Raw genomic sequence first — 27734 nt, forward strand, 5'->3', positions numbered from 1 at the left:
TACAGAAGTTCATTCAATTAATATTGATCTACTTTTGGGGGATGCTTCTTTTATGTCTGGTGAGGCACTACAGTGCTCATCAAGGAACATAAATGAACGTAGATATCCTCTAAGCTGGTCTTTCACCAACCCAGTGACTTCCAAATGTTTTGGACTCCAACTCCCATCAGCTCCAGCTAGCATGGCCAATGGTGAGGGATGATCAGAGTTAAAGTTCAAAGCTTCTGGATGGCACCAGACTGGGGAAAGCTACCTTAATCTAGCTACAATTGGTCCCCAAGTTCCGTGTCTAAGACTTTATCCACTGAATTCTACTCAATTAATTCAACACTCATTTGCTTCATTTGTGACTACTTTCATCTGAAGCAACACAAGCAGCTAAAGACTTGCTACATCTTCTTGACTAAATAATCAATTAAACTCTTTCAGCGCAACCATTCTTGGATTAGGGTTCATGCCATCTAACTGATATAGCAACGCACTCCTCCACACAAGATTTTCTTCACATCAGCATCAAACAAGGAATAACAAATGCTGAAAGGGCAGACTCAATATAATTTATCAAGGTAAAGGAAATAGCTTCCAGATGGACAGACGTGTTTGGTGCTGGTTGGTGAGAAGGAAGCAAGGTATTGTTACTGAATTAGCATGACACTCTAGAATAACAGCTTGGTACAAAGAGAATTATCTTTTCATATGGTTCACATTTGAATTTGTCAAATGTCACTTCTGTAAAAAAAAATGTGGCAACAATGTAGGGGTTTTCTTGAGGGTTGTAGAAGGCTTCTACTCTCTTTCTCCCATGTCTCTGGTACTAGTTGCTCTTCTACTCCATACCATCCGATATGGCCCATACAGATGCAACAGTATTTTTAGATTAGTATGTACACACACATAATGTCTTCAAAATCTCAAGACAGTATGAAACGGAAAAGTTATGAAATGTGTTAACATTACCTGACATCTGGACAGCAGTTTCCCCAGCTGGGCACTATAGCATTTAAAAAGGAGCCCAGGAAATGTCATTTCTTCCTTGAAACATCTTTGCACTCATCCCAAATAATCAGATGCTCCAGGTTCATATCCCATACTATTTTCTGCCACCTATGCATCACTAGCAGAGGTTGTTCATCATAAACACCATCCCCATTGCTGCACTGCATTACTTAAGTAGTCGAAAGGCAAATTAAATTTCCACTGAGAGGTGTGGCCCAGCTGTTATCATACCTTGTAGCCGAACGGGCAAGTACATCGATAAAAATCCAGTGGGTCATTGCTGCAAGTCCCATTATTTTTGCATGGATTGGATAGGCAAGGGTTACACTTGGATAAAATACTTATATCAACAACTCCTAAAAAGAAACAAAAGCACAACTGAAAAATGTGTGTGTACAGTTTATGTAATGAACATTTATTTTTATTGACATATTTTTTTACAGTAAGGAAGACAAGGCAAAGGACAGTAGAGAAGAGCCTGTTCTCACGGATCAGCTGGATCTTTGACACCAACCTCTTTAATAATAGTGGGTGGTCCAGTCTGTAGGGTAGAAAAATGGACTACCAGATAATGGAGGGGACTCCTTAGGTGTGCTGATAATTATTAGTTTATACACTATTAAAAGGTAGTGGTGGTGAAACCAAAAACTGAAAGACCAAAACTTGTATGTGTATTGTCCTCTTTGCTGCTACCATGGAACCCTCCTAGCATGATAACAATGCAGAGGTACAGGCTTTCAGTGGGCCTGATGTATCTTACACTAATAGGAAGTATTTGGTTTGCTACTTGCTTCCCTTCAGCCCAGAGCTTATAATTTAGGGAAATTAAACTTGGAAGCTGCCGCAACAGAAACTTATCTCCTGACCTGAAATTTCCACCCATCTAAGATCCTTTGAGGTGTTAGAGTTTTGCACCTTCAGCTCAACATGTGTTACCACAACTGCAATAAAATATATTGCTTGTTTAGAGATCTGAGCCACAACTCAGGGGTGGAATATAGATTACTGTATGCTTTTCTCTGTAGCATAGGAAGAGTAAGAGACTTTCTGTGGTTCTTACAGCTTAGCAATAGTATGGCATGAGTGGCAGCAAAGTAAGATGGGCAGAAAAGCTACAACGGTGTATAGCATATCTTGTTATTAAGCCTGACATTTCTTTTTCAATTTCACAATTTTGAAGCAAAATAGTTGAATGTCATGTTTTCTATTTACAGATAGTAAGTGGTTCCCTTTCAACTTGAAACCTTTTTGTTTCTTTAACTCCTCATGGTAGTTAAAAAGGCTACAAATGTAAACAGTAATTAAAAGCATAAAAATGCATTAAAACAAACATACACAGAGACCTCACACATTTTTCCACATATAGAAGGGAGCCTCATAGTTTATTACATAGAGCAATTATGAAAATACATGTGAGACTTTTATCTTAGCAAACTGTTTGAAAGGCAGGAAGCTTCTTCACTGGATGCAATTACAATCTATTGTGTCTTTCTGCACATCCAAGTGATGGATATGGAGGCAGCCTATAGCTATGCATGTTGCCAATATGGAAGCAAGAGGATTTCAAAGACTGAGGGGCTCAGGAGCTTTACATTAATAAGTAACAAAAATGCCGGTAACATCTTTGTCATACACTGCCAAACAATAATGAGTGATGATTTATTTTGCATTAATATATTTAATCAGTAAGATTTAGAAAGCGAAAAATTTGTGAAACCCTTTGCATGAGAGATGAAAATGTTTAACCAAAGCCAAATGTTTGCAGTCAAATTCTTTGTGTTAAAACATGGTGAAGCAGTTTTATCTAGAAGGGATTTTTTTGCCATTTTCCTTGGCAAATACAAATAAAGACAATACAGTTAACTCACACTTATACGTAATTAACTTAGTGACTGCAGATTTGTGTGGTGTGGGGGAAAATAAATAAATAGATGAAGAGCAGATGAAACCCACTCTCCATTTATTTATTCTTTCCAGCCATACCACACAGACTTTCAGAAAGTGGTGTGAGGGGTCATCAGTATACTAGAGCCTTCATCCTACCTTCCCAAAGCCAGGTAAGGCAGTTTCCTATGATGAAGTAAGAAGCCTGGTATATAACAGAGCACACAGCACACTAATGATTTGTACCTACCTTTGCACTGAAAGTGGTGGGTTGGTGTTGTAAGCAACAGCCTGTCTGTCATGTCATCTGGACTGCTGCATCGTGCGATTCCTGGCTCTTTGTAGCCTGCCTTCACCCATTCAGAAAGCCAGCGCAGGTTGCAGTCACAATGCAAAGGGTTGGTACCAAGTGCCCTAAGGTGGGTTAAAATACAGGCGCATTTATAACCAACAGTTGTTCAGAGAATCCCTAAAACTATTTGTCTCATATTGAAATATTTAAACAATAAAACATTTTACGGACATGTGGTTAAAAGAAAACTTTCTGATGGTCAGCCATTAATCTGTGTCCCTGATGCTGGCTCTTGATATGTTATTTGGCCAGTTGCAGCATCAAAGCATCAATTCTCTTTCTTCCACCATTCCTCATGTGTACTACTGCTCCACAGCTTCAACACAAATTCCCATCTTTCTGCTATAGAGGAGACTGAAGAACTAATAATATCCTAAACATAGCAACCATTGTCCTTGAGAATTAACAGCTCACAGTTGGAGATCATAAGTAAGGAAATAAAGTTTTCCATTCAGGTGATACTCAACCTAGCCTGCCTTAAAGGCAGCCTTGACCACATTCAGTTTGATAGAAAGAAACCCACCCTGCTCAGAGTCACTGCTAATTTGAATGCAGATGAAGCAGAACCATGTCTATCCACAGCAACATCTAGGAATCATAAAACCTCCCTCCCTAATTCTGGATTAGGAACCCATTCTGGTTTGGGAGAAGTAAGACCTCAGTGTTATTCAGAAAAGAGAGGTGGCAATTAACTCTTTCACTGCATGGTCCAATCATGAATATCTTTCAGAGGATCTGAAGATACTAAGTCCCAGAAGCACAGGACCGTAGGAGGAGAAAACATGTTCATTCTTCACAAGCTCTCTCTATTTTGTTTCTCACTGCTCCTCACCCTCCCACTACCTGGTCAGTCAACTTATCCTGTAAAGCACAATGGCTTTAATATCTCTGTAGGGGACATATTGGCCTTAACTTATACTTTACAATACTTTTCTATGCCTTCTACCAAAAACTTCATTGTAAGACCACTTAAGATTTTACTTTATTGAAACTCTGAATTGATCAGCAAATAAACTCTTGCAGTTCAAGTGGAATGTTTTGGGAGAACGATCTGAAGGTTAAGGGGTATGATCCCAGTGGCATTTTGCTGGTTCTAACAAAGTTTTTACTCCACAGGAGCGCTTAGCTATGGTTCCTGCAGAAGAAAAACATTATGATGGGTTCATCCCCTACAGAGAAAGTTAAGAAATTATTTACACATACAAAAATGATCAAAAATTAAGTCTACATGTATACTTTTTCCATTGGAGATAACAAAAATAATTTCTTAAAACAGAGTTCATGCTTAAAAAATGTTTTTTGGGGGAAAGCAGATGGAATACTGACAGATGAAATTCCACTAATGTTGTTAATGTAATTCCAGAGACATGAATGATTAAACAATTCTGCCCTAGACAAATTCATGCTGAGAGTTCATGAGTTGAACTACCGGCAGGGGTTCATCCATCAACATTAAGTAAATGTAACAGCAATCTTCCCTGAAAGGGGCCAAATGTACCCCGTTTATAAATTCTCACATAAGAAAAATAATTTGGCATACTATATATGAGCTAGTTACTATACTATATATGAGCTGTTGAACAAGCATGTATCTGGAGTTCCACAAACATACACTTATGAATTGCCCAAATGCTCAGGAAGATCTTGAGATGGAGAATGAGATCAGAGAGACATCTAAAGGAGGAAGAGCTGTAGTAAGGGGTGGCTTATGATACTGTAAATGTGTGTTCCAGTCAAGCGAAATAGGTAAAATTTCGAAATGACTCCCCTAGAACAGTACCTTTAAAGTCCTAAATGGCTTCGGCACTGTATAGCCAAATGAGCATCTCCTCCACAGACCCTGAAGTCCAGACCCAGAGGTTCAGCTCTAAGGCCTGTTGACAGTTCCGTCATTGTAACAAGTGACATTACAGAGAACCAGGCAGAGGGCCTTTTTGGTAGTGGTGCCTGCCGTTTGGAAAGCTCTCATCAGATGTCAATTATATGAGTTTCTGTAGACATCTGAAGGCAGCCCTGTATAGCAAAGCTTTTAATGTCTGATGTTTTGCTGTGTTCAGTTGGCTTTTACTGACCAGGGAATAGGTAGGATGAGGGTAGTTAGAATGACAATAAAATGTTTTATTATTTAATACATTGTGAGCTGCTTGAAGCATTTTGGATGAGGTGGGTTTCAAATCAAACCAAACAATTATTAAAATTTGCAATGTACATGCTTTACATTTGGCTGCCTACAATAAGGATCTGGTAGATTCAAGTGCTTCTATTCATTTCAAAAGGCAACAACAGTTTTCCAAGCTGGACAATTCAACATGAGGTCATAATCTTTACAGTTAAAATACATTATAACAAACCCAAACATATTTATGATAGGAGCCTATGTGTGGTAATATATACTCTTACTAATAAAACATGGTTCTGCTAAACCAAAATAATGAAATGACATTGAATATATTATTCCAAAACAAGGCTTTCAGGCTTTACACTCATTATTTGCAGTAGAGGTTGGATGAAGGAGCTAATTAAGAGCTGATATTACAAAAACCTCCTGAATACTGCATTAAAAAGTCTATTCCAAAGACCCAAACCCTATGATCATGGTAGTGATTCTGATGATCTAATTTACTTGAGCCAGAAATTTTAGAACAATGTAAATTTGCCTACGCCATCAGTTTAGACAAATTCACCCCTTTCATATTCTGCTGACATTTTGGCATTAAAATCTTGCATCAAAAATGTGCACAATATTTTAAAGTATTAAAAACTTGGTGAAAATTTCATTTAACCTCAGTCACTGCTTAATGTTTCAAATGTAGCTAGTTTTCAGATTTGCTCTGAAGGTGAAATTTGCTCAGTGCTGGTAAGACTAAATGCAACCGCAATGTGAAATAGCTGTACAAATCCTACTCTATTGAGGGTAACAGTACTTACAGATGGGAAAGTGACACAAGATCATTAAAAGACCCTTCAGGAACACTGGAAATATCATTGCCATGAAGAGTCCTAGGAGAGAAGGGAATAATACAATGTTAGAATGCAGCTCGACCAAATATTATGTTAAGAAGTGCAGGTGTTTTTAACCACTTTTTGAGGCATATTCAATACATAACTTAGGAAACAACATATTTTGCTGCCTTCACAAATTAAAGATAAGGTGGTTTGAGGAAGATGCTTTTTTATTTAAACCAAGGGAAAATCACTCATAGATTGTAAGCTCTTTCATCAAGCCTTGCATAAGAGGGCAAAGGGATACAATTTCATATAACAGTGAATACTAAAGAAGGCGTTCCGGGGCAAACTATTAACACATACTTTCAGATACCCATTCCATAAAATAAAAATATCTGAGATTTTGACCAACTGGGGAATTATTTCAAGACCTTTGTATCATCAGGAAAACTTACCATTTCTAATTTCTAATCAACAAATCTGTTGCAGATACAATATTGACAACTGGATTGTAAAACCAATTGTCAATATTATATGAAACCAAGATACAGGATATCACAGACTGCCTCTCCGCTCCTTCCATTCTGCAGCACAAATTTCAACCGTTAGGTGCAACAGTAATTAATCATTATGCCAGCATTTGCATCCACCAAACTTAGAGTTAACTGGGATAACCACTTATCTGAGGATCTGAAACTGTCTCGAAACGTGGTTAAGTGTGAACACGTTAGCTTTAACCACATGATCCTGTGACATGATCTCTGTGCTGATTCACAGAATTTACATACATTTTTGTTTGGCTTTCTCTTGCGGACTATTTAAACAGATATTAGTTTAACGTTTTGGACTTTATTCTTAACAAGAAGAACAAGAGATAAATATATTATCTTGTGATTCTGTGTTTCTGTTTTTAACTGTGAGCCATTCTTTCAGCAGTAAAGAGCTGTAGCAAATGTAGTCCATTATTAATACCATTTTAACACAATCAATATTATAATTATTGGTACACTCTAGCTCAATAATGTTTGAAACAGGCACTGTATTGTGAGAGTATTCCAAACAGTTCAAACAAATACAACAATTATTGCATTGCATTATACGTGGGGCTGCCTCTGGAGACAGTTTGGAAACTTCAGCTAGTGCAAAATTCAACAGCCAAGTTGCTCTCTGGGGTAAGACGGTTTAAGCATATAAAACCAGTCCTGGCCTGATCGCACTGGCTGCCAATTAGTTTCTGGGCCCAATTCAAATAGCTGGTTTTGATCTGATAAAGCTTAAATAGCTCGGGCTTAGTTGAATCTACTCCAGCTTGATCACCCAGTGCAAAATCCACATTACAAAGTGTACACACTATAAGGAGATATATTGTTATGATTGTACCTGCATAACAAGTCTTATCTAACATCTCTTTGTACACTCACACTATTAAGTTTTTTAGAAACTTAAGCATACTCCTAAAAAAATAACATATGAAGATGTGTTAAGAGGAACCCAGCCTCTGAGCTATAGGACAAGGCTCCCACTGCAATACCTATAACTGAATTGAGAATTAGGCATGTATTTTGATTGATAAGATAGTTTCCCCTTTTAATATTGATGGAGCAAATTTCTGGCAAACAAAACAATTAGGAAAGGACTCTTTACCTGCACATCAAACCCAGACAGACAATGAGCTATGTATCCTTTCTAGAAAGAACAAAATCGAAAATTCTTTCTAGTAGCACCTTAGAGACCAACTGAGTTAGTTCCTGGTATGAGCTTTCGTGTGCATGCACACTTCTTCAGATACACTGAAACTTCTTCAGATACGTTTCAGTGTATCTGAAGAAGTGTGCATGCACACGAAAGCTCATACCAGGAACTAACTCAGTTGGTCTCTAAGGTGCTACTAGAAAGAATTTTCAATTTTGTTTTGACTATGGCAGACCAACACGGCTACCCACCTGTAACTTTCTAGAAAGAAACCTGGAAATGCTTTTGTTGATTATTTCTCACTGAGGTTCTCTTGGGAATCCTCATAATAAATAAATGACACTAACAGATTGCACACTGTCGCTCAGAAGCACTTCCCCGCCCCCAGGAGAATTGATTTTTAATAACAATGTAGATGACATGTGGCGAGGGTTGTTGCTGACACCAGAGTTTTGTAGACTATAATAAATCAAATCAATCCAGAGGCTTCCAAATGCACAGAACTCAGAAAGAGAGACACTCATTCATGCGTCAGTTCACTTTTGCACAGATGTGGAAGAGCTCCCACCCTTTTTCTCACTCCTATTTTTCTTAGCGCAAAAGCCTCTTCCCACTTCTGTTTCTCTTAGAACAAATGCCTGTTCCAAGATATGATGAAGCAAGTCTTCTAAGCAGGCCAGTATCTAAATTTATAAAACTGGGCCTGAGTTTTTACCATGTCCTGAAAAATATAGGTAATTTTGATTTGCTCATAACTTAACATTTGCACAATTGCATATAAAAAAGGTTAACATATGCTACTATATCCTAGAATCTAGAACCTTGATATACAAATAATATACTAGTCAAGACTTCAGAGTATTTCTCAAAAGATGAGAAAAAGAGTCACCAGCTAATGTACAGAAATTCACTGTGTGTGAAGTTTGCCCTCAGCAAAACAGACTACCATATTGCCTCATCAGCCGGCAGATTACTGGTTGCATCTTCAAATGACCTGCAACTCACCCTTGCCTCCTTTCACATGTCCCCAACAATGCCTATGAATATGTCAGAGTGGCACATTGCCTGGTGTGCCAGAAAGAAGGAGAAAGGAAGCTTTTAGAAACATGTAGGAAGTGTATCCCATGTGCTTCTGGAAGTTTATGCTCCATTTATTACTTGGCAGTGATGAACCTCCTTCCAGAAAATAAGAGCAGCTGCTGCAAATATGAATGATCTATTTCCTATAGTCCCTTCTCTATTCCTAGAACAGGCGCATACAGAACTGTACTGGAGCCAGCCAAGAAGGGAAAGAGGTTCAAAATCCTTGCACCTGATCCTAGACTGGTCTTCTGGCAATGCTAGTTATCAGCCTCTGCCATACTGCATAAGAACATGTATGTTTTTAATACAGGGGTTGGGGACGTGTGGCCATTCAGATGTTGCCAGACCTCAGCTCTCATTATCCCTGAGCATTGGGCCAGAGATAGTCTGCATTTCAAGCATCTTCAAAATTAATAATCACCTTAAAGCTCAAAAGGATCTCGCTCTCTACACAAAAGTCCAACATCCCCCTTTGAACAGTGGTTACAGGCTATTTTATATCTCAGCGCAAGTACATTGGAACTAATTGTCTGGAAATGAGCATGATGTGGTGACTCAAGTGAAAGCCATCTGCTCGTTAAAAATCTTACTGTTACCTGCAGCCTCTTAAACTATAATCCAGCCACAGGCAACAAGCAATACTTACAACACCCTGAGAGACTTAAGCCCATTGAACGCATGGACTGGGATACACTTCAGCTTGTTGTAGCTCAGGATCCTGGGATAATAAAAGAACACAGGTTGCATTACTTTGTCATTGATTCACTGAAGGAAAAGCAGAACAGAAATCAGAATTCATTAACTCAGAAACATTAAATGCTTAGTTAATGCAACAGATCTCACATTGAACAGCAATTACAGTGTATGCCAGAACTACTAAGTACTTACAGTGTTGATAGCTGTGTCATATTACTGAAGGTGTAATTGGCTAGCATGCTGATGCTGTTGTTGCTTAAGTCACTGAAGAAAAATACACAAAGTAAAAGTCATTGATGCAATGAAAATAAGTCTTTTCTTAAAGTTAGGTCAAAGCCAGTTCAAGTTGTTTCAAAGCAAAAAAATCAACAAGGACCAAGTATCTAAGAATGTAATGCTGTCAGAAAACCAAACCAAATACTGTAAAAGGTAGAAAATTTTATTACTGAAATTTCAAACAAAGTTACGCTGACAACTCCTCCATGTGTCTAGTGCAGAGATTGCCAACCTTTTTTGACCAGTGAGAATGCTTTGAATTTAGAGCAAGTGCTGTGGGGGCACCAGTCATAAAGTTGCCAATATTGAAGTTATAATGGGGAGTGTGGCATAACACAAAATTAGAGACCCCTGACAAATTTATGTTTACCTTGGGAAGTCAGCCTACCGTGGAGAGTTCTACTGGTCTTGAGTGAGGAAATCACACAATATTGATTTTACATGCACATACCAATACTTATGCTGCCTAATAGCAACAGGGAGCATTCTTTAGTACCAGGAAAAATATACAAGGCGGCCACATAAGTTTCTAAGATGACTAGAGACTGACTTTATTTTTAAATGGAAGTCCAGAGCAATTGCCCAGGGGCAGCAGTGAAAGCCATCATGGATGCCATGCTGCTCACAAGTTATTTCTGCTGTGAACAGGCCTGAGATCTTCAGATCAAGGGCAGTATAGAAATTTATTAAATAATGTTTGGTAGCATAAGTTGTTATGGTAATATATTGCTGTACAGCAACACATAAGATGCCCCAATATGATAGAAAGGAACAGTGCTTTTTATGGCTCTACTCAACGGTACGCAGCACCAGCACCCTTTTTTCCTATAAAAAAACATTGGAAAGGAAGGGCTTGCTCCAAATTCTGAGATACTTACATTAGTGTCAAGTGTCTGAACATGGAGAGTTCCTTTGGCACAGCAGGTAAATGGTTTCCTTCCAGATATCTGAAAGCAATATATATTGAAAATAGTTATTGGCTACATGTGTGAATGTCCAACCAGAAACCATCATAATTGTGAGTTTATGTTAAATGCTTTAAGCAGGTTTAATTGTAAACGATGGTGGTGAATTCCCAACTACACAAAAATATGTTTCCAGCCAGTTCAATAGGGTCAGGATGTGTATACTGATACAAATATGCATCCAGTTGCACAATTTCAACCACTGCTTATCCCAAAGCCTGTTTCTGCATAGTGATAGCCACCATTGAATCAGATGTCTATGTCAGTGTATGTGAAAGCAAAGCCAAAATTCTATTGTTATATTGCAGTGATTGGGGTGGGGGACCATTTGGGTTCTTTTAAAACTTCTTCTTCCAGGGTCTTTCTGGAACATGCCAAGTTAAATCAGTTTTGTACTACCTCTGCCCAACACACATTATTTGTTTTGACAGCATCAATTTGCAGTTTGTGTCCTATGGACCCCTTCAAAATCCTGGCTGGTAATAAAGATATAATGTGACATCAAAATTAGTCTAGTTTAACATAAAAATTAGTTGGTTTTTTTAAAGCAATGTTAAAATAAAAGCTATTGGGATGCACCAGACTCCACAATGTTAACTTTATTTTTTAGAACAAAAAAGCACACATAGCAGTGCCAGTATATGTTTTATTAGGGGAAACAAACTTGTGACATGTAATTTGGGGAAAGATACAACCCAATAATTAGGCAATTCTTACTTTGCTACCAGGAAGCCCAGGAGAAAAGGAGAAATCTAAAATGCCTAGGTTCAAAGCTGAGCTTATGGTAAATAATGGAAGTACAGTGGTACCTCAGGTTGCGCACAGGATCCGTTCCGGAGCTCTGGTCAGATCCCGAGGTGTGCGTATCCGGAGGGGCCACTTCCGCGCAAGCGTGCGCGGTGAAACCTGGAAAAATACTTCCTGGTTTGGTACTACATATCCCAAAGGATACGTAACTGGAGGTGAACGTAAGTAGAGGTACCACTGTAGTTCATTGTAATCCAATCCTCTAATGCAGTAGCCTCAAATCTTTGCTACCACGGACCACTTTAAATTTGCTGAGGGTCTTGGAAGACCAAATTATTTTTCTGCCTAGTGTAACAATTGTGATCCCATAGAATTTAAATCATAATACAATAAAATACAATATAAGAAATAAAAGAAGCAATAAATACATATTTTAAAATCAGCACTAACTTCCAATGCAATGGAAAGTCACAGGCATGCCAGACACTGAATGAAGCTTGAGGATGACTGGTGGTCAATGGACCAGTTTGGGAATCCCTATTCTAATAGGCAGTGGTGGAGTTAGTTCCACAGAAACCCCACCAGTTTATATGTGTTAAAAGTCATAGTTCACTAGATTTTTTTTTGCCCTCGTTTAGTTTGTAAAAGGATTTGAAAGTAAAGTAAAAGGGTGTATCTCTAAAAGAAAGGGTACAAGGATAATACTGGAGTAAGTAAATATTAGATGTATTGATGGAGTGGCTTGCTTGAATATCCTTTTTCTTCTCTTGTAAATCAGTGAGCTTACAGGAAAATACTACTGTTTGCTGATTTCTTTTTTTAATTTCTATTTGAAGATAATTAGTGAATATGAAAATAATCTTTTCCAGAAACCTGAAATAAACTTATTTACCTCTTCTAGAGAGCACACTAACAAAGAAGGGGAGGATCACTTATGTCCTTGCTATAAGGTTGTGCTTAATTAAAGCTACTAAAAAGAACTCCAAATGCAAATTGACCTCATTAGAATTATTTCTGCCCTCTGACTGCAAACTGCTCATGCAGGCAATATTTCAATAACACATCAGAAGCTGACTCAGTCTAGCTGTGTTAATCCATACAACCATTTACTTTAACTGCTTAGTAAAAATGCAAAATGAATACACAATGACTGATAATAACCGAGGCAGCAATATTTAAGATTTAAATGCAAAGTCAGATATTATTAAATCTGTATTTAAATTTTACAAAATAAATTATTGTAAATGGGTGCCTCGAAAACATAAGTAGGAACAGGCAATTACATTTTTCATGTGATTATACACATGATCTGACAGTGCCAAATTTTTACCCTCCAACACATTTAAGGGAAATGTATGTTTTTGAAGGGTGTAAGAATGATGCCCCAAACCTTTTCACTTTGCTCTTTTCAAGCTTGTTTATAGCTGATCTACTGCACCTTCAGCAGCATTTTAAATTTTTAATAGGGTTTCTTTTCCCTTCATGACCACAGCAAATTAGGACCATTCCATGAGTAACGATGTCTCAGAGCCAATCAGATACGGCTATGTGTTGGCATCACTGAGGGCATTGCCTTACTCTGAAGCTATGATATAGCTATTAGTTATGCCAGAATGCACAATGGAAAGTGCATTAAATCATGCTTCCCATTGAGAGCAGTATAATGCAGATCTGCAGTCAGGTGTGCATTCCAACAGTTCCTAATTTGCCACATGGCACTGAGAAGGTTTCATTGCCAAAGTGCAGCACAGAAAAACAGGGAGCACTGGTTTGGTTGCCAAGGCAAAGGGGACTTGTCCTTTTTTTACCAGCTGAAAATGTCCTTCTGAGTGTCCTTAAAAAGTAATTGCAAATTAGAGAGGTGCTTTTTTGAGAAGAACAAAAATCTTTGTGAAACTCTCCCCTGACCCAGTTCAGCTCACCTTTAGATTATACAGTATATTGCCTAAATAATAATTTGTCTTGCTTACTGTGACATGCAAACTGAGCCACTGAAATTTACACACATTTGGGTCGAAGTTGCAATTTCATCAATCTAAATTAATTTGTTATTTTCGAAATAATTCCATACAGCAAGTGTACAGCAACCTCAGGAGAAACAAGGATTCCAGTGCCAATTTTCATCATGGTTGCTTATTGTGAAGCCAATTTTCTGAAACCTGTGAGAATTACATTACTCTATGCATCACTTGATAGAGCTGACCATTTGATATTGCTGTTTGGGATTTTTAATGTAGCTTCCGTATTTTAATGCAGTGACCAGTAAAATAGATAATCATTTGAGAGAATAATGAAAACACTATAATGAAAAAGTTTTTCAACCACAGTGTGCTATGTGAGGTGCAGTTTTATTTTAATGGAAACCTGTACAGGGCCATGCAAGATTTCTGTTGAATTGTTTGGTTCCCATTGATGTTAAAGGGGAAATTCTCTCTATTTCAAATTAACAGGTAGTATATAAACAGCAGCTATTATCCAGATAGTACAGGTCTCTAAATCTACAAACTGATTTCTCTAGCATCCATTCAGCTTCACACTTTTGACTTTCATCAGCAGTAATGACAGAATACTGCAACATCAGTCAGCACTCAGTTTCTAGTAATGTTGTAAGCTGCTCAGTGTTCTCTTCTGAATGTGCCAGACCTAACTATATGGATGCAATAAGGATTCAAAAGAAATGCAGTGTCAAAAAGAGAGAGTTATTCCTCATTACTGTGAACTGAAGCAAAACAGAGTCCTGCCCCCACCCTTCATTAAAACACATTCCTGCATCCCTAGTAGAATATGCTTTGGTTGCTTAGAAAACTATGAGCACAAAAGATTAAATCATGGCTTTCCCCACAACAGGCAGACAAGCAAAGCAGCTATTACTACTACTACTACTACTACTACTACTACTACTACTACTTTCTGGAAGTTGTCACTATATATAACACTGCTGAAGCAAACTGCCTGAATTCTGTATTAGGCATTGGTGAAGCATCCTATAAGATTACATGGGGTCCAGCCCACATAACACAGTATATTGTACAGTCATGGAAACTGTGATCATGTCTACAGTGTCTACAGTCTTTCCCAAAACAATAGCCTAACCACTAGTCCTGCTAGCTAGGGATGATGGGAGTTGTAGCCCAACAACATATTGATGCCTAAGGTTGAGAAAGGCTGCTTTAGGGTATTTGGAGAATGGTGTCACCACTATGCTGATACCACCCAATGCTATTTCTGTTCAACATATGAGTCATATGTGGTTGTGCAAGTCCTAGGATAGTATTTAGGATGAACCCTAGCAAATTAGAAGCCTTGTGGGCAAGTGGTTTCCAGGTCTGGGATATCACTCAGTTCAGGCACTGACAACCCTGACTCAGGCATTGAGAATGGCAAGAATGGACAACTACAATGTGCTTTATGTGAGGTTGCCCTTAAGGTTGACAGAAACTGCAGCAGGTGTAGAATGTAGCAGCTAGGCTGGTGAGTGGTGCAACTTTCCACCAGCATGCAACATCTCTATTAAAAGAACTTCACTGGGTCAAATTTACAGTTTTGTTATTAATTTACAAAGTTTTAAACAATCTACATTTCTAGATTCCTTGATACCAAACTTGAAAGTAAATTTAGCTGCACAATAACTCTTTGGAGTTCAACTAGACCTAGAAGTATGCTCTAGGATACAGAATTTCAGCATGTGAATTTATAGGGGGGAAATGTGATGTGCATCTACATTGCCCTGGGTACACAAATTCATTGGGGAGTATTAATTTAAAGCATATTCAGCATATATTTGAAGCATATGGCTTCTCCCAAAGAATCATGGGAACTGCATCTTGCAACTGCTCTGAGAGGGTGAAACTACATTCCCCACTTGGGGGAGAAGTAATGTGCTTTAAATGTGCATTGCATGTGCTTTAAATGTATGGTGTAGATCTGCCCTCAGTTCACTACTGCTGGAGAAAGAGTACTATTTTAAGTATTACTTTAGCATTTTGCTATGGTGAAACTCTACCTGCTGCAGAATGAAATTTTCCATCTGTCCGTGTATCCATTTCAGTGTAACATTATTTAGGACCTGTTGCAGTAAAAGATTTCCTGTTGTATGGATATTCTGGAACTTTATATACAGCTCTAATTTACTAGGTCTTGTTAGATGTATGGCAGGTTTTTTATTAAAATGTAATGTATAAACACGCATGATTACATTTTAATAAAAAGCATTTCAGCTGAACATGTTTGTCACACAGCGGATGCGATTTTCTCTTGGCAAATGGAAGTTTATAAATGCAAGGCTCCACAGCATTCATTAATATGCTACTAAATAAATCCTCCCCATTATTATTGGAACTATGTCAGAATGCCAGATCAAGCCAGTCAGAGAGGAAGACAGATGGGATGCCAGAGAAACTCTCTAAAACACTGCATCAGCTATCAGCAAAAGCATGCTATCCACACATCAATATTAGTTACTACTCTGAAGTTTAAGATGGAGGAGAGAGAGCTAGAATATTAAATACAGACCCTGTATAAGAAAGCAGATGCACCATTTGCAGAATGAAGCATGAATCTCAGTCCTTTCTTATTTTGTGAAAAATGCTGCTAGCAAAACTACTTCTAGCATTGCTTTCATGAGACATATCATGAAAGTCACATCTGTCTCTTAAAAAAAAAGAAAATGTAATGTTGGTGCATTATTTTGGACAGAGATGAGTGTAAGGAAAGCATCCAAAGGTATATTGGGAGTTTCTTTCACTGGTCAACACATGTATTACCTTCTGACATCCTAAAATACAAGTATGACACAATGCAGGGTATAAACTAATTAAATTTAAAAGTGAGCACAATTTTCTAATATAGAAAATAAAAAAGGAAAATGAAATTAGATTCACTGGTCTCTATGGTAGTAAAAGTGTGCAAAGTCCCCCACCTCCCCACACAGTACAGATTCCTAGGACTCAAAAACCCAAATGACTTTTAATGTCTTCTAAGGGCATAAGGAGAGCTCTGCCAGGTGCTCATGACAAGCCTGCAAGCAGCACTCCCCCCAAGACATTCCTAGCAACTGGTGTTCAGAATAAAACTTATTCCAGTGGTGGAGGCAGAGTACAGGCATCATGGCCTACAGCCGCTGATATCCTTATCCTTCATCAATTTGTCTAATCCTCTTTTAAAGCCATCCAAGCTGGTGGCCATTCCTACATCTTGTGGGATTGAATTCTATAGTTTAACTATGCGCTATGTCAAGGAATACTTTCTTTAGTTTGTCTTGAATCTTCAAACACTTAGCTTCATTTATATAACTGCACTGTGATATTGACAGTTTCATTTTCAGCCCCTTTCCTAATTATCCCTACCATGGAATTCATCTTTTACAGTTGCCATGCACTAGGGTCAACATCTTCATTGATCTCTCCATGACAGCCCTCTCACCTCCTTCCCAGTGCCTCTGCCCCAGGAACTGCTTCCTCTTCCCTGCCTAGGGCCACCAAAAAAAGGCCTCAAGGGCCACATCCGGCCCAGGGGTCACATGTTGGATTACTGTGTCCCAAAGCTACAGCTTCCCAACTTATATAATGTGGGAAATCCAATCAATAAAATTTCCCTTAGGTTTAACAGGAATAAGAATTAGTTGACATTCCATTGGTAGCAGTTGCACCAAGGCTGGATTTAGATGAAGACAGGCCCTAGGTTACTCCACTTGTGAGGTCCCTCACCATCTCACACCCTCATGACTAGAAGAAAATGGAAGAGTGTTATAAACAAAATTGAGTGAAGCCAAGGATGATGACGGGTATTTAAAATTCGGGCAAAGGCCTGGCCAGGGCGGTCGTCCTCTTATATACCTGCTGGGATTTGACAAGGCATCTCATAACTCTCCTGACAGGTGATTTGGTCTGCAGACACAGTGTGGAAATAAAGGATGAGATTGCCCACCATATACCAGTGTTTTTGTTACAATCCCCTTCTCAATTAAGTAATTGATTTTAATCTAGAATTTAAATTCTCAAAACTTTCTTATTTGTTAATTTGAGTAAGTAAACTACTGCTCTCACTTCATTACAGTGTTTCTACTTGCAACACACTTGAGCAAACCTGCTCCTCTTTCTTTCACAGATATTTTGTTGCCATTTGCAACTGTAGCCGCCTCTGATTAGTTATCATTTAACTCTTGGGGGAAATAATTAGCATCACACGTCATAACTTAATATTGCTGGATAGTTTTGATGAACTGCAAAAGCATTTTTAGTTTGCTTTCTGTTGCAACCCTGGAACTTTTCTTTATTAGTGCCACTTTGTTTTGTACGATTCCTTGCAAATGAAGGAAAACAACTTTTCTGCTTGTATATGTTGATAATATAATTTTGGTTACTGAGAACAAACAAGATTGTACAAAAACAAGATTGGGCGCAGGCCTGGCCAGGACATAGGCATCCTGACTGTGACAAAGGTGACCTGTGTGCTTGCTTGCTTGCTTGCTTGCTTGCTTGCTTAACAGCTGTTGGGAACTTCAAGGTCCCTGCTCTCCCTTCTTATGGTCTTTGTACTGGACCTGAAGACTCCAATAGAGAGCATTTCATGTCAAGAAGGAGGGCAAGTGGGCACCCTATCAAATGACAGGGCAGGAGCTACACAGAGCAGGGCCTTTTCACTGGTGGTGCCCATTGTATGCCTCGCTCTTCCCAGACCTGTTCTTTTATGGCCTGTATTTTGGAGCTTTATAATTTAGGAAGACTTTGGAAGAACTGGTTGACAAGTCTTATCAGTCGCTGACGTATGAGCAGATTTTATTTGCTGCTTTTCCGGGCTTCTGGTGCACCAGGGTTTACACCAGCATAATAAGAGTTGGCCAGGATGCCAGAAGGGATAAAATTTATGAGCTTTCTCCATTATCTGCACAGCAAGGGGTGTTCACTCAACAGTGCAAAGGCTGAGCTGAAGCGTTCCCTGCTGGTTACCTGCTTTCAGCAATAGGGGTCGCTGTTTGGTAGTACCCAATTGGTTAGCTGTCAGATTCTAGAGCTCCCTATTAGTAGCTCTTAGGTAATTCACAAAATATAGAGTCCATTCATAAAACACAGTATTCATTCATAAAGCAGTAACACAAATCTCCATTGCTATATATTGGGTGTATATTTCAGTGGTTGAATGTATAGGTTTATGGCTATGCTGTAATGTAGTGCTTATGCCACTGTGAATAAAAGGTGGCTGGACTCATTGTCTCAGGGTTTGGAGGGGGGGTGAGAAGTGACAAAACTGATTTCCAATAAGTCCTTGAGTCTGTACTCTAAATAGTGACACCAGGGACCTAGAAGGTGCAGGGTGTGTCAGTCCAACCCCTGCACAGTCTCATCAGGGCTGACCTTAAGGCAATTGGAGCAATTTGGCCCCACGTGCCGTTCCTAAGGGGGCCCCCACACCAGGGCAATCTAGATGGATTTTATTTATATCTATAAGATTTTGCAGACTTTGGCTGTGAACTGGGGCCCTACAAAAAAAAAAATCAAGTTGCACCCCACTGCTTCAAATTGGGCCCCACTGGCTAGCCCTGAGTCTCATAGTTGCTGGACCTGAGTTGCCCTGCCCTTGCATGAAGTCTTGGGTTTGCAATTTTGGGAGAGGGGAGACTGCCCGCTGGGGAGCGGGTAGGCTGGTGAGGCCCCCTAGATTTAGAGGCCCTAGGCTTCAGCCTACTTAGCCTATACATAAATCCGGTACTGAGTTGCACCCATGTGATCTAAGCTAGTCTTGGCAAGCCTTAGGAGTAAAACAACAGAGCCTCTGATATTTTCTGCCTTCCACCAATGCAGTGAAGATGACACTTCATGCAGTTCACATGTTGAAAAGGTATTCATCACATTTCAGTGATATATTCTGCAGACACTAACTCACCTCACATACCACAAAACCAATAAATCACATATTTCAAGTAATTTTGAATTCTAAACATGTTCACATGGAGAAACTAACAGGGAAAACCTCTACTACTTGGCTGCCAATTTCCCCTTTTTAGTTTCCTTTCCACAGAAAACCACATTCTAAAATGAGACACAAACAAGAAGCTGCCCTCACCTCCTGAAAATCTACCGGTACTTTATAATTAAATCTAATTGCCTGTTATTTTAGCCATTTTGTTTGCATCAGAGTAAATAATCCCATTTTACTTTCCAATGTTTCTCTTCTTCTTTTTTTAAATGTCAACCAGCAGGAATAATTAGCCAACAGATGATTATGTTGGGAATACGTTTTCAATAGCTCATTCAAGTGGACAATTGTGAACATGCTCCCTTCCTGCTGAAAAAGCGGTACAGAACATTCAATATTTAACTTGTTAATTTCACCTGATATATTCAGAAAGAACAAGAAGGTAGCAAAAGACCTAGCTGTCAAAATTACACCATTCTAGATGTCTTTCATTCCTAATGAGGCATTAAAAAAATCTGTAACCACCACACTTAAAATAAAATGCAAAACTATGTTATAAAGAACTTGGGAGATGAGACTGAAAGGCAAAACAACAGTCCCACCTCCCAAATTTTGATAATTTTCTATCCAAATACTTGAACTTCAGTACCTCATATTGAAATTTATACCCATACTCTGACCCACTATTTTGCATCTGGCGCTGGTTGGTGGGCCTCAGCATTTAAGATAAAAAAACAAAAACAACTTCCCTTCTAAAGGCTGCCCAACCCAAGCAATTTAATTTATATTGCCAACTCTTTATTGTAAACAAAATTCTTGAAAAGATGGCTTACAGTTCTGTCACATCTTTGGGGACACCTTTAGGCAGGAAACGCAACCCTTTGTTACTGCAGCGAACTACTGAATCCACACAAGTGCATTGTTCTGGACAACGGGGAGAAAACTGACAGCTGCTTTCAATATTACCTATGAAGAGAGAGAGAAAAGTGCAAAACGTAAGGTCAGATAGAGATGAGAGGAACCTGAGATTATTCACTTCTAAAATAACAGCTCACCTCTTATAAAACTGTGATATCTCGCTAGTAATCATAAATAACTGAGTAAAATTTTAAGCGTCTTCTGAACACTATATGGGGAAGAAATGCAAGCTTGCTCAGGCAATATTTCATGCCATAGTACAGTTTTCTATCTTTCTTCTTCCATAAGTAGGTGACTATGCTGGATCAAAAGTCCTTCTGTGCCTATAAGGGCACAAGTTGGATTCACCCTTAGTTACATTGCTGAGGCCTGGGTCACACATGCATTTTTGTCACCTATTTGTCTATTTAATTACTGTATTCTTCATGATTGGCAGCTAAATGTGTAACTTTGAAAAAAGCATTTAATGTGATGTGAGATATGTCAGTTTTCATTTCTTACTATAGAAAGTATTGATCTAATGTGTAGAGATCTTTCCTATTCCGATTACCGGTAGTTCAAAAGGGTTCTAGAAGGTTTTTTTTTTCTCTTTGTGAAAGAAGTTTTATTTCTATGTGAGAGAAACAGGAAGAAGGTTTCTGACGTTTGGGTTATTTCTCTGGGAAGCTGCATACAGCTGGTTTAAACTGGTTTTGTTATCCTTTCTGTCAAGGTCAATTTGACTATAATACTAAGACCCAGACCCAGAGGAGTCTGGGTCTCACTCACTTTCTGTTTTCTGCCTGTTTTAGTGTTCTGTATCTATATGCTGTAGTGATAAGATTTAGTCTTATAAATTTGTAAGTCTTATTGTTTTTTGCTGCAACTGGATTTTTATGGAATGTGCCAATCCTGAATGTACTAGATTTGTGACTATTTATGTTAATTTGCCTTCAGTACCAGTAAAGCTGTGCTGAATGAAGTACAATTGCCTCTAGTCTATTTTTTTTTTTTTAGAAACTCTGCTATGTGTTTAAGTTTTGTCCTCCTCCAGTGCTGGAGGACAAGATAACATGAAAATTCTATTTGTGGTGGACTATTTGATGACTCAATATATTGATGAATATGCAGATATGAACCAATCTGAAATATCTGTCTTTCCTGTCTATTATTTTGGTGAAAACTAAGTGCTTTACAATATCATGTGCAGCTTGGTATGGATAATATTTATTTGTTAAAGAGAAGACTCTGAATATGTCACATTCCTTTTTTAAAAAATTATAAGGATTTTTGTTTTTGACAAGTGCAATGAAAAATAAAGGAACAAAATTACATAAGCATTCACAATAATTAGAGATCCATCTGCACATGCATAAAAATATCTAGTATTTACAAAATGGGTGATGATTTCTATAAGACAGAGTTTATAAAACAGATTAAACCTCACAACTAGAGAGCAGGAGGCTAGTGTTACAAAATTAAGCCTTTGAAGTTAAGAAAATTAAAGCATGGACTTCTACCCAAACTACTATGTGGCTTCACAAAACATCAGGGGGGAAACAAACCGTGGTATCCAAACACATGTCTAGAAATATTTTGTAGAGTATATATTCAATTGGGCCTATAAAAACTGGAATGTTCTGTAATTCAAACAAGGTTGTACTGAACATTGTAACAAAGAAAATAGCCTCTGGTGATTATTCACATACTAGATTTTAACTGCTTTTAGGCATGCACATGGGAGAACAAATTCACCATATTTTTCCTAGCCTCTCAACATTACTAGTACAGAAGTACCTTTTACAGTATTTTGAACATAAATTTCAACACTTGATAGGATCAGGTACAAGAAATAGCTTGCATTATGGCTGTAAAACTGATAATTTCCATAGATAAAGTAACATTGATGCAAACAAATGAGGAGTTGTAAATGTTGGTTCCAGATAATCCATTGGGAGGGCCCTCTCCCCAGTGCAACAGGATCTAGATTTACCCTTACTAAGCTTCATGAGAATTGCACTAAGTTTCATGAGAATTGGTCTGATTTTTAAGCATTAAAAAAGCAAAACCACACAACTTGAACATCAGGAGTTCTTTTGGGTTATTTCTGTATCAGGAAGTTTTTAATGATCAATGTTTTATTATGTTTTACATATGCTGTAAGCCACCCAAAGAGGCAGGGGAAACCCAGCCAGATGGGTGGGGCATTACTATTATTACTATTATTATTTCTAACTGCTCAGTTTTAAAGTGCAGATATGTAGAGTCATGAAACATTACTTAAAATTCATACAGGTGTCCAGTTCAAAAGCAGTTATTTCCTTTACTATCAAATAGACTAAGGAAAACTACAGTGGTGCCCCGCTAGATGAATGCCTCGCAAGACATTCGTCTAGCGGAAGGCTGCCCCGCAAGACGAAAAAGTCTATGGGGCTGCCTCGCAAGCCGAAAATTTTTCGTCTTTTTTTTTTCTTTTCGTCTAGCGAAAGCGCGGCTGTCACTGCCGCTTCGCTAGACGAAAAACCCGCTAGACGAAAATTTTCGCAGAACGAATTATTTTCATCTAGCGGGGCACCACTGTAGTCCATATGAGGATGTAAGCTCAAGAAAAATTCCACCAAGCAATACATTTCAAGAGGAGAAGTAAGAGCATGTTTATCTATCGATGTGAAAAAATGAGGTGCCTAAGATGGGAGGATTTTGAATTATAATGCCAAAACCAAATTTCTGGATGCATTAGTGTCAGGGAACTGCCCTCGGCAGCGGGAGGTCTTGTCGATGTACCGAGAGCCCCAACACCTCCTCAGTAGTGAAACCTCTTCAAGCGGGAAAAGCAGCACCTCCTCCAGCGGGGAGGGGCAGGCTGGAAACAGCCAGGCGAGACAAGGGCTTGGAGATGCTGCTGAGAGCCCCAGCACGCCTCATGAGTTTCGCTCTGAGGGGAGCACGCCACTTCCATCGCCCCAGTTGCACAGAGGGGTCAAAAGGAGACCAGGGAGGCGGCGCTTTGGGGTGCCTAAATTCTTATGTTGCGGTCACAGCCGGAAATTGGCACTCCCGGATTCTGCGAGTGACTAGGACAGTCATGTTTTCACGTTCTCTGCACTGTAAATAGTCTGCACCATTAAACTGTTAAAAGATAGTTGAGACTCATGCCTGATTACTCGTGAGCAACCCTAACGCAGATCTGACAATTAGGCACTGAGATAGCAATGTTCTCCTATTCACAGGTCAGGTCTTTCAAGCTACTTAAGATATAGCTAGTAGTACAGATTTCACCACAAACTGCACTGGGGCCTCGTTATTCTGTTTCCAGAAATTGTTCTTACCATCACATGTAAAGTCCTGTGTAGCCACATCCTGAATTGGAATTTCCTTCAAGAAAAATGGTTTCTGGCAACGTGGATTTCCACTGACAATCCTCCTCTTCCTTAACCATTTCCCCAACCATGCCAAGTGGCAGTTGCAGTTAAATGGATTAGACAGCAAATTACTGGATGGGAAATGAGGCAAAATGTAGTGACAGTCATTGCAGAAATCAAGGGGTGGATTTTTCAAAAGCAAATTGGCAGTCAGGCAAATGAAGCCTGTTAACTATCTTACAAAGGAAGCTGTATGTCCAATAGTTGCATTTTCTTTTCAAAAACAAGACACTTGAGCAGGAAGCAACTGTTCATCACTCATGTGCTTTTGTCTATGCTCTGCCACGGTTCTCCTGATCAGACACTGACAAATCACAGCCTGCAGGAAAGTAGTCAATCTGTAATATGTTTCAACATGCCACTTACCTGGCTTGTACTAAGGGCCAAACTAAAAATGACATAGAAGATCTGTGAACAGGATCTCATATCAATTTGTTTTTATTTATTTTTAAAGGGGGGAAAACAGCTACAGAGGTGTCCAACTTGGATCAGTACTGCAATGCTGGGGAAAGGAGACATTCAACCCTTTCCTATGTATTTTCCCAATTTAAATCACCCCCAAAGCTTCTATTTGCCTCATGGCGAAAAAATACAGGTAACCTTTAATATGTGTGTTAAAGAATGCTTCAATATAGTTTCAATCCAGCTGTTATACGCCAACAGAAATTCAAACTAATAAATCATGTTAAGAAATATATTGACTGATGGTGTACAAAAGTCTTCCAAATCCTTTTTGGCTAACACAGGGGTTTTTTTATTAGTAAAATTGGTTGTACACACCATATATCAAAAGCATAACGGAAATGTGCCATCAAGTAAGGTTAAGAGCAGTGAGTAAGAGACATTTCTTTAAAAACAAAAACAAAAAACCTCACAGGTGTAATTCCACTACTAGAGTTCAAGCCCGGCACTATGCAATGCATTAATGCATAAAACTTCAGTGACATTTTTATTGCCAATGGTTGGGAAGGAAGGGATCAGCATACAGCCATTCTAAGATCCTGGGATTCTAATGGTTATGTGAAGATAAGCTCAAATACATCACAAGGGGGGGCATGTGACTGCCAGACTCAAAAGCCACAACTAAAAAATAAATGCCAACCTGGTCCCTGGATTAAAATCCCTATACCGGGCCACTTTTAATGTGCGATGTTCTGTTGGGTTATTGTTTTCTGTATATTATGTTGGAAGCTACCGAGAGTGGCTGGGGTAATGCAGTCAGATAGGCAGGGTAGAATAAATAATAATAATAATAATAACTATTATTATATTATCCCATCAAGTTAAGCTGAGAAAAAATGATTTTGAACATTCAATACTCTTTCTTATGCTACTAGGCCAGGGGTTGTCAACCTGGTTCCTGCTGCTCACTAGTGGGCGTTTCAAGATTCTAGGTGGGCAGTAGGGGGTTCTATGGCACAAGCTGAATCCTCCTTCCATCGAGCACTGGTAGGCGGCAAGGAAATTTTACCATCCAGAAAGATGTATTAGTGGGCAGTAGGTATAAAAAGGTTGACTACCCCTGTACTAGGCTACAATGGATGTCTTTGAACAACATGAAAGTCAAACTGTGGCTTACAGGGAACATGCAAACATGCAGGCTCCTAGAGAGGAAAGTGGCTGTCAGTTTCTCTGCACTGGGCTAAGCCAAACTTTGGTCATAGCTTGTGCTTAGCAAGGAGAGAGCCTAGGTTTGGACTACTTGCTAAGGTAAATATTGGCTTTGCTCAGCACAAGAAAGGAGTAAACAGGACCCTTCCAGGAGCCCACACATTTACACAGTCTAGGTAAGCTACATTTTGGCTTAACTTGTTTTGTGAACTACGGTAGGCCAATAGTTCTTTCCAGTTACAAGCTATTTATGAATATAGCAAGTATTTATTTTGAAATATTTCCATATCATACTTGCATTAAAAAGTGCCGAAGTTGGTTTACAAAACATGCTTGCTACAGTTAGAGGTGTGCCAGTTACGTTGGAATGTGCGAAGTAGTCTTTAAATGATACTTTACTATCAACTGTACTATCAAACTTATATATTTGAATTTAGTCCCATTAGCTCCAATAGGTCATAAATCAATTAAAGATATAAGCAGAACTAGTAACTGAGTTGCATAAAATACAGCTTGACTGACTGCAGAATGTTGGGTAGTATAAATTAGTAGCACAAATTAAGCCTTTGGGGAAATGCATCCATTTAAGGTTACCGGTACATGGATAATACCTTTTGCAACTTTAATGTTACAGTGTACCTTTCCCCGATTAATGTAAGCTTATTAGATAAATTGATTATTAGATTTACTAATATCTTGGCAAAGCTAAACCCCTTTCCACAGCACAATTTGGATGTCTATAACAGGATAATGATGGCCAACGTCACTGAAAGTATTGGACCGTAAAAGAGCTTCACTGTGTAAAATTATTTTCAATGAAAACAACTGAAAATCATCAAAGGGACAATAATGTGCAGCATTATTAAGGCATTGACTGTGATATTAGAGAACGGAATTACAATTTGCAAACAGTGACAGTTAAAAAGTTACACAATTGGATAATCATATTTTCCTCTCATGAGAGTCACGGAGTCACTCACACAGAGGTAGGGCATTGAGGCTTCTGGAAAGTTGATTATTATTTCATTTTATTATGGCTTACATAAGAAAAACACAGGTTAACTTTGAAATCCAGGCTGCATACCATTCTGGAAAAAAAGTGGTACTCACTTAGCCGTATTTTTAGGCAAAACTCAGGGGGTTAGAGCAGAGTTAGATTCAGTGATGCCAACCTAACAGAGCAATGAAACCTGCTTTTCCAATGGTCTTTTGGTGCTTTTTCTTCCTGCTCTAGTTACCATAAGCCCCAAAAATCTGCTTTGCTGAGGGTCAACCCTCTGGAGCAGATTTTGGAGGCACATGAGGCTGCAGAGGGAGGAGAGGTTGAAGAAGCCCCACGATCAGATGCTTGCTTCAACTATGCTGTGTATCACCCAATGAACTTAAGAAAGATAAGCTATTTATGATTCAGATATGGAGCAATGTCCAAGCTATACTTTAAAGTGAGTATTGTGCCCTTTTAATTCACATGACACTCAAACTATGCATAAATATGGTTGCATATGGCTTGGCATGAACAAAATGGCATGAGAACCTCAGAACTGAACCAACTGTATCTAACTGCTCTAACCTAATGCCTGAAGTAAGCATTTAATTCTCCTTGTTAATGGTGACTCTGTATATAGACAAAAAGAGAAGTGTAAGGCTGGAATCCTAGCCCTGCTTACCTGGGAATAAGCCCATTTGAATTCAATAGGGACCTACTTCTGAGTAGACATGGTTAGGATTGTGCTGTGATTCTTAAAAAGTACTGTGAGGCGAAAAATAAATAAAACTGATGTTCTGCCAAGTTAAAAACTGGAAGGAAATGTGAGCATTCTTAAGTGGCAATTAAAGTAAAGAATGATGAGGCATACAAATAGAACACTTCAAAGGGCCTTAATGGATGCAGAAAAAGCAAACCAGAACAAAACTTGTAAGATTTGTGGAAGAGAGATTAGTGAGAGGCCTGAAGGATCTAAGTCATGAAATTTAAATTCACATGAAGCTAGTAGGAGAACCATTTGTTATACAAGTGTTACTGATGCGTAGGTTTGGCAGGAAACACTTTGTTCCATGTTACAAACCACCCAGTGGTATTTGGATGAAAGTTGGTATACAAATTTAATCATCATCATCATCATCATCATCTTTGGCACAACATAAGGGATTAGCCTTGTATAAGAATCTGTCACTGCAGTATTCTTGCTTCCCAGCATATAAACATATGCTGAATTCATTCAGTGCCAGCAATAATCTCCTTTGCAATTTATA

At 38.7% G+C, this 27734-nt stretch overlaps 1 protein-coding gene across 1 annotated transcript in view; it reads right to left on the bottom strand.

Annotated features, from left to right (window-relative positions):
• The window catches only part of SLIT3 (slit guidance ligand 3), a 195073-nt gene that overhangs the window by 64795 nt on the left and 102544 nt on the right, over positions 1-27734 (bottom strand). Inside the window, exons 16-23 of the mRNA XM_033141837.1 lie at positions 23778-23941; positions 20385-20517; positions 10804-10872; positions 9842-9913; positions 9600-9671; positions 6161-6232; positions 3131-3294; positions 1228-1352 (exon numbers count right to left, since the gene is read on the bottom strand). Coding sequence (XP_032997728.1) covers positions 1228-1352; positions 3131-3294; positions 6161-6232; positions 9600-9671; positions 9842-9913; positions 10804-10872; positions 20385-20517; positions 23778-23941 — 871 coding nt within the window. The remainder of the gene's footprint in view (positions 1-1227; positions 1353-3130; positions 3295-6160; positions 6233-9599; positions 9672-9841; positions 9914-10803; positions 10873-20384; positions 20518-23777; positions 23942-27734) is intronic.

The sequence above is a fragment of the Lacerta agilis genome, chromosome 2 (assembly GCF_009819535.1).
Source record: "Lacerta agilis isolate rLacAgi1 chromosome 2, rLacAgi1.pri, whole genome shotgun sequence".
NCBI lineage: Eukaryota > Metazoa > Chordata > Lepidosauria > Squamata > Lacertidae > Lacerta > Lacerta agilis.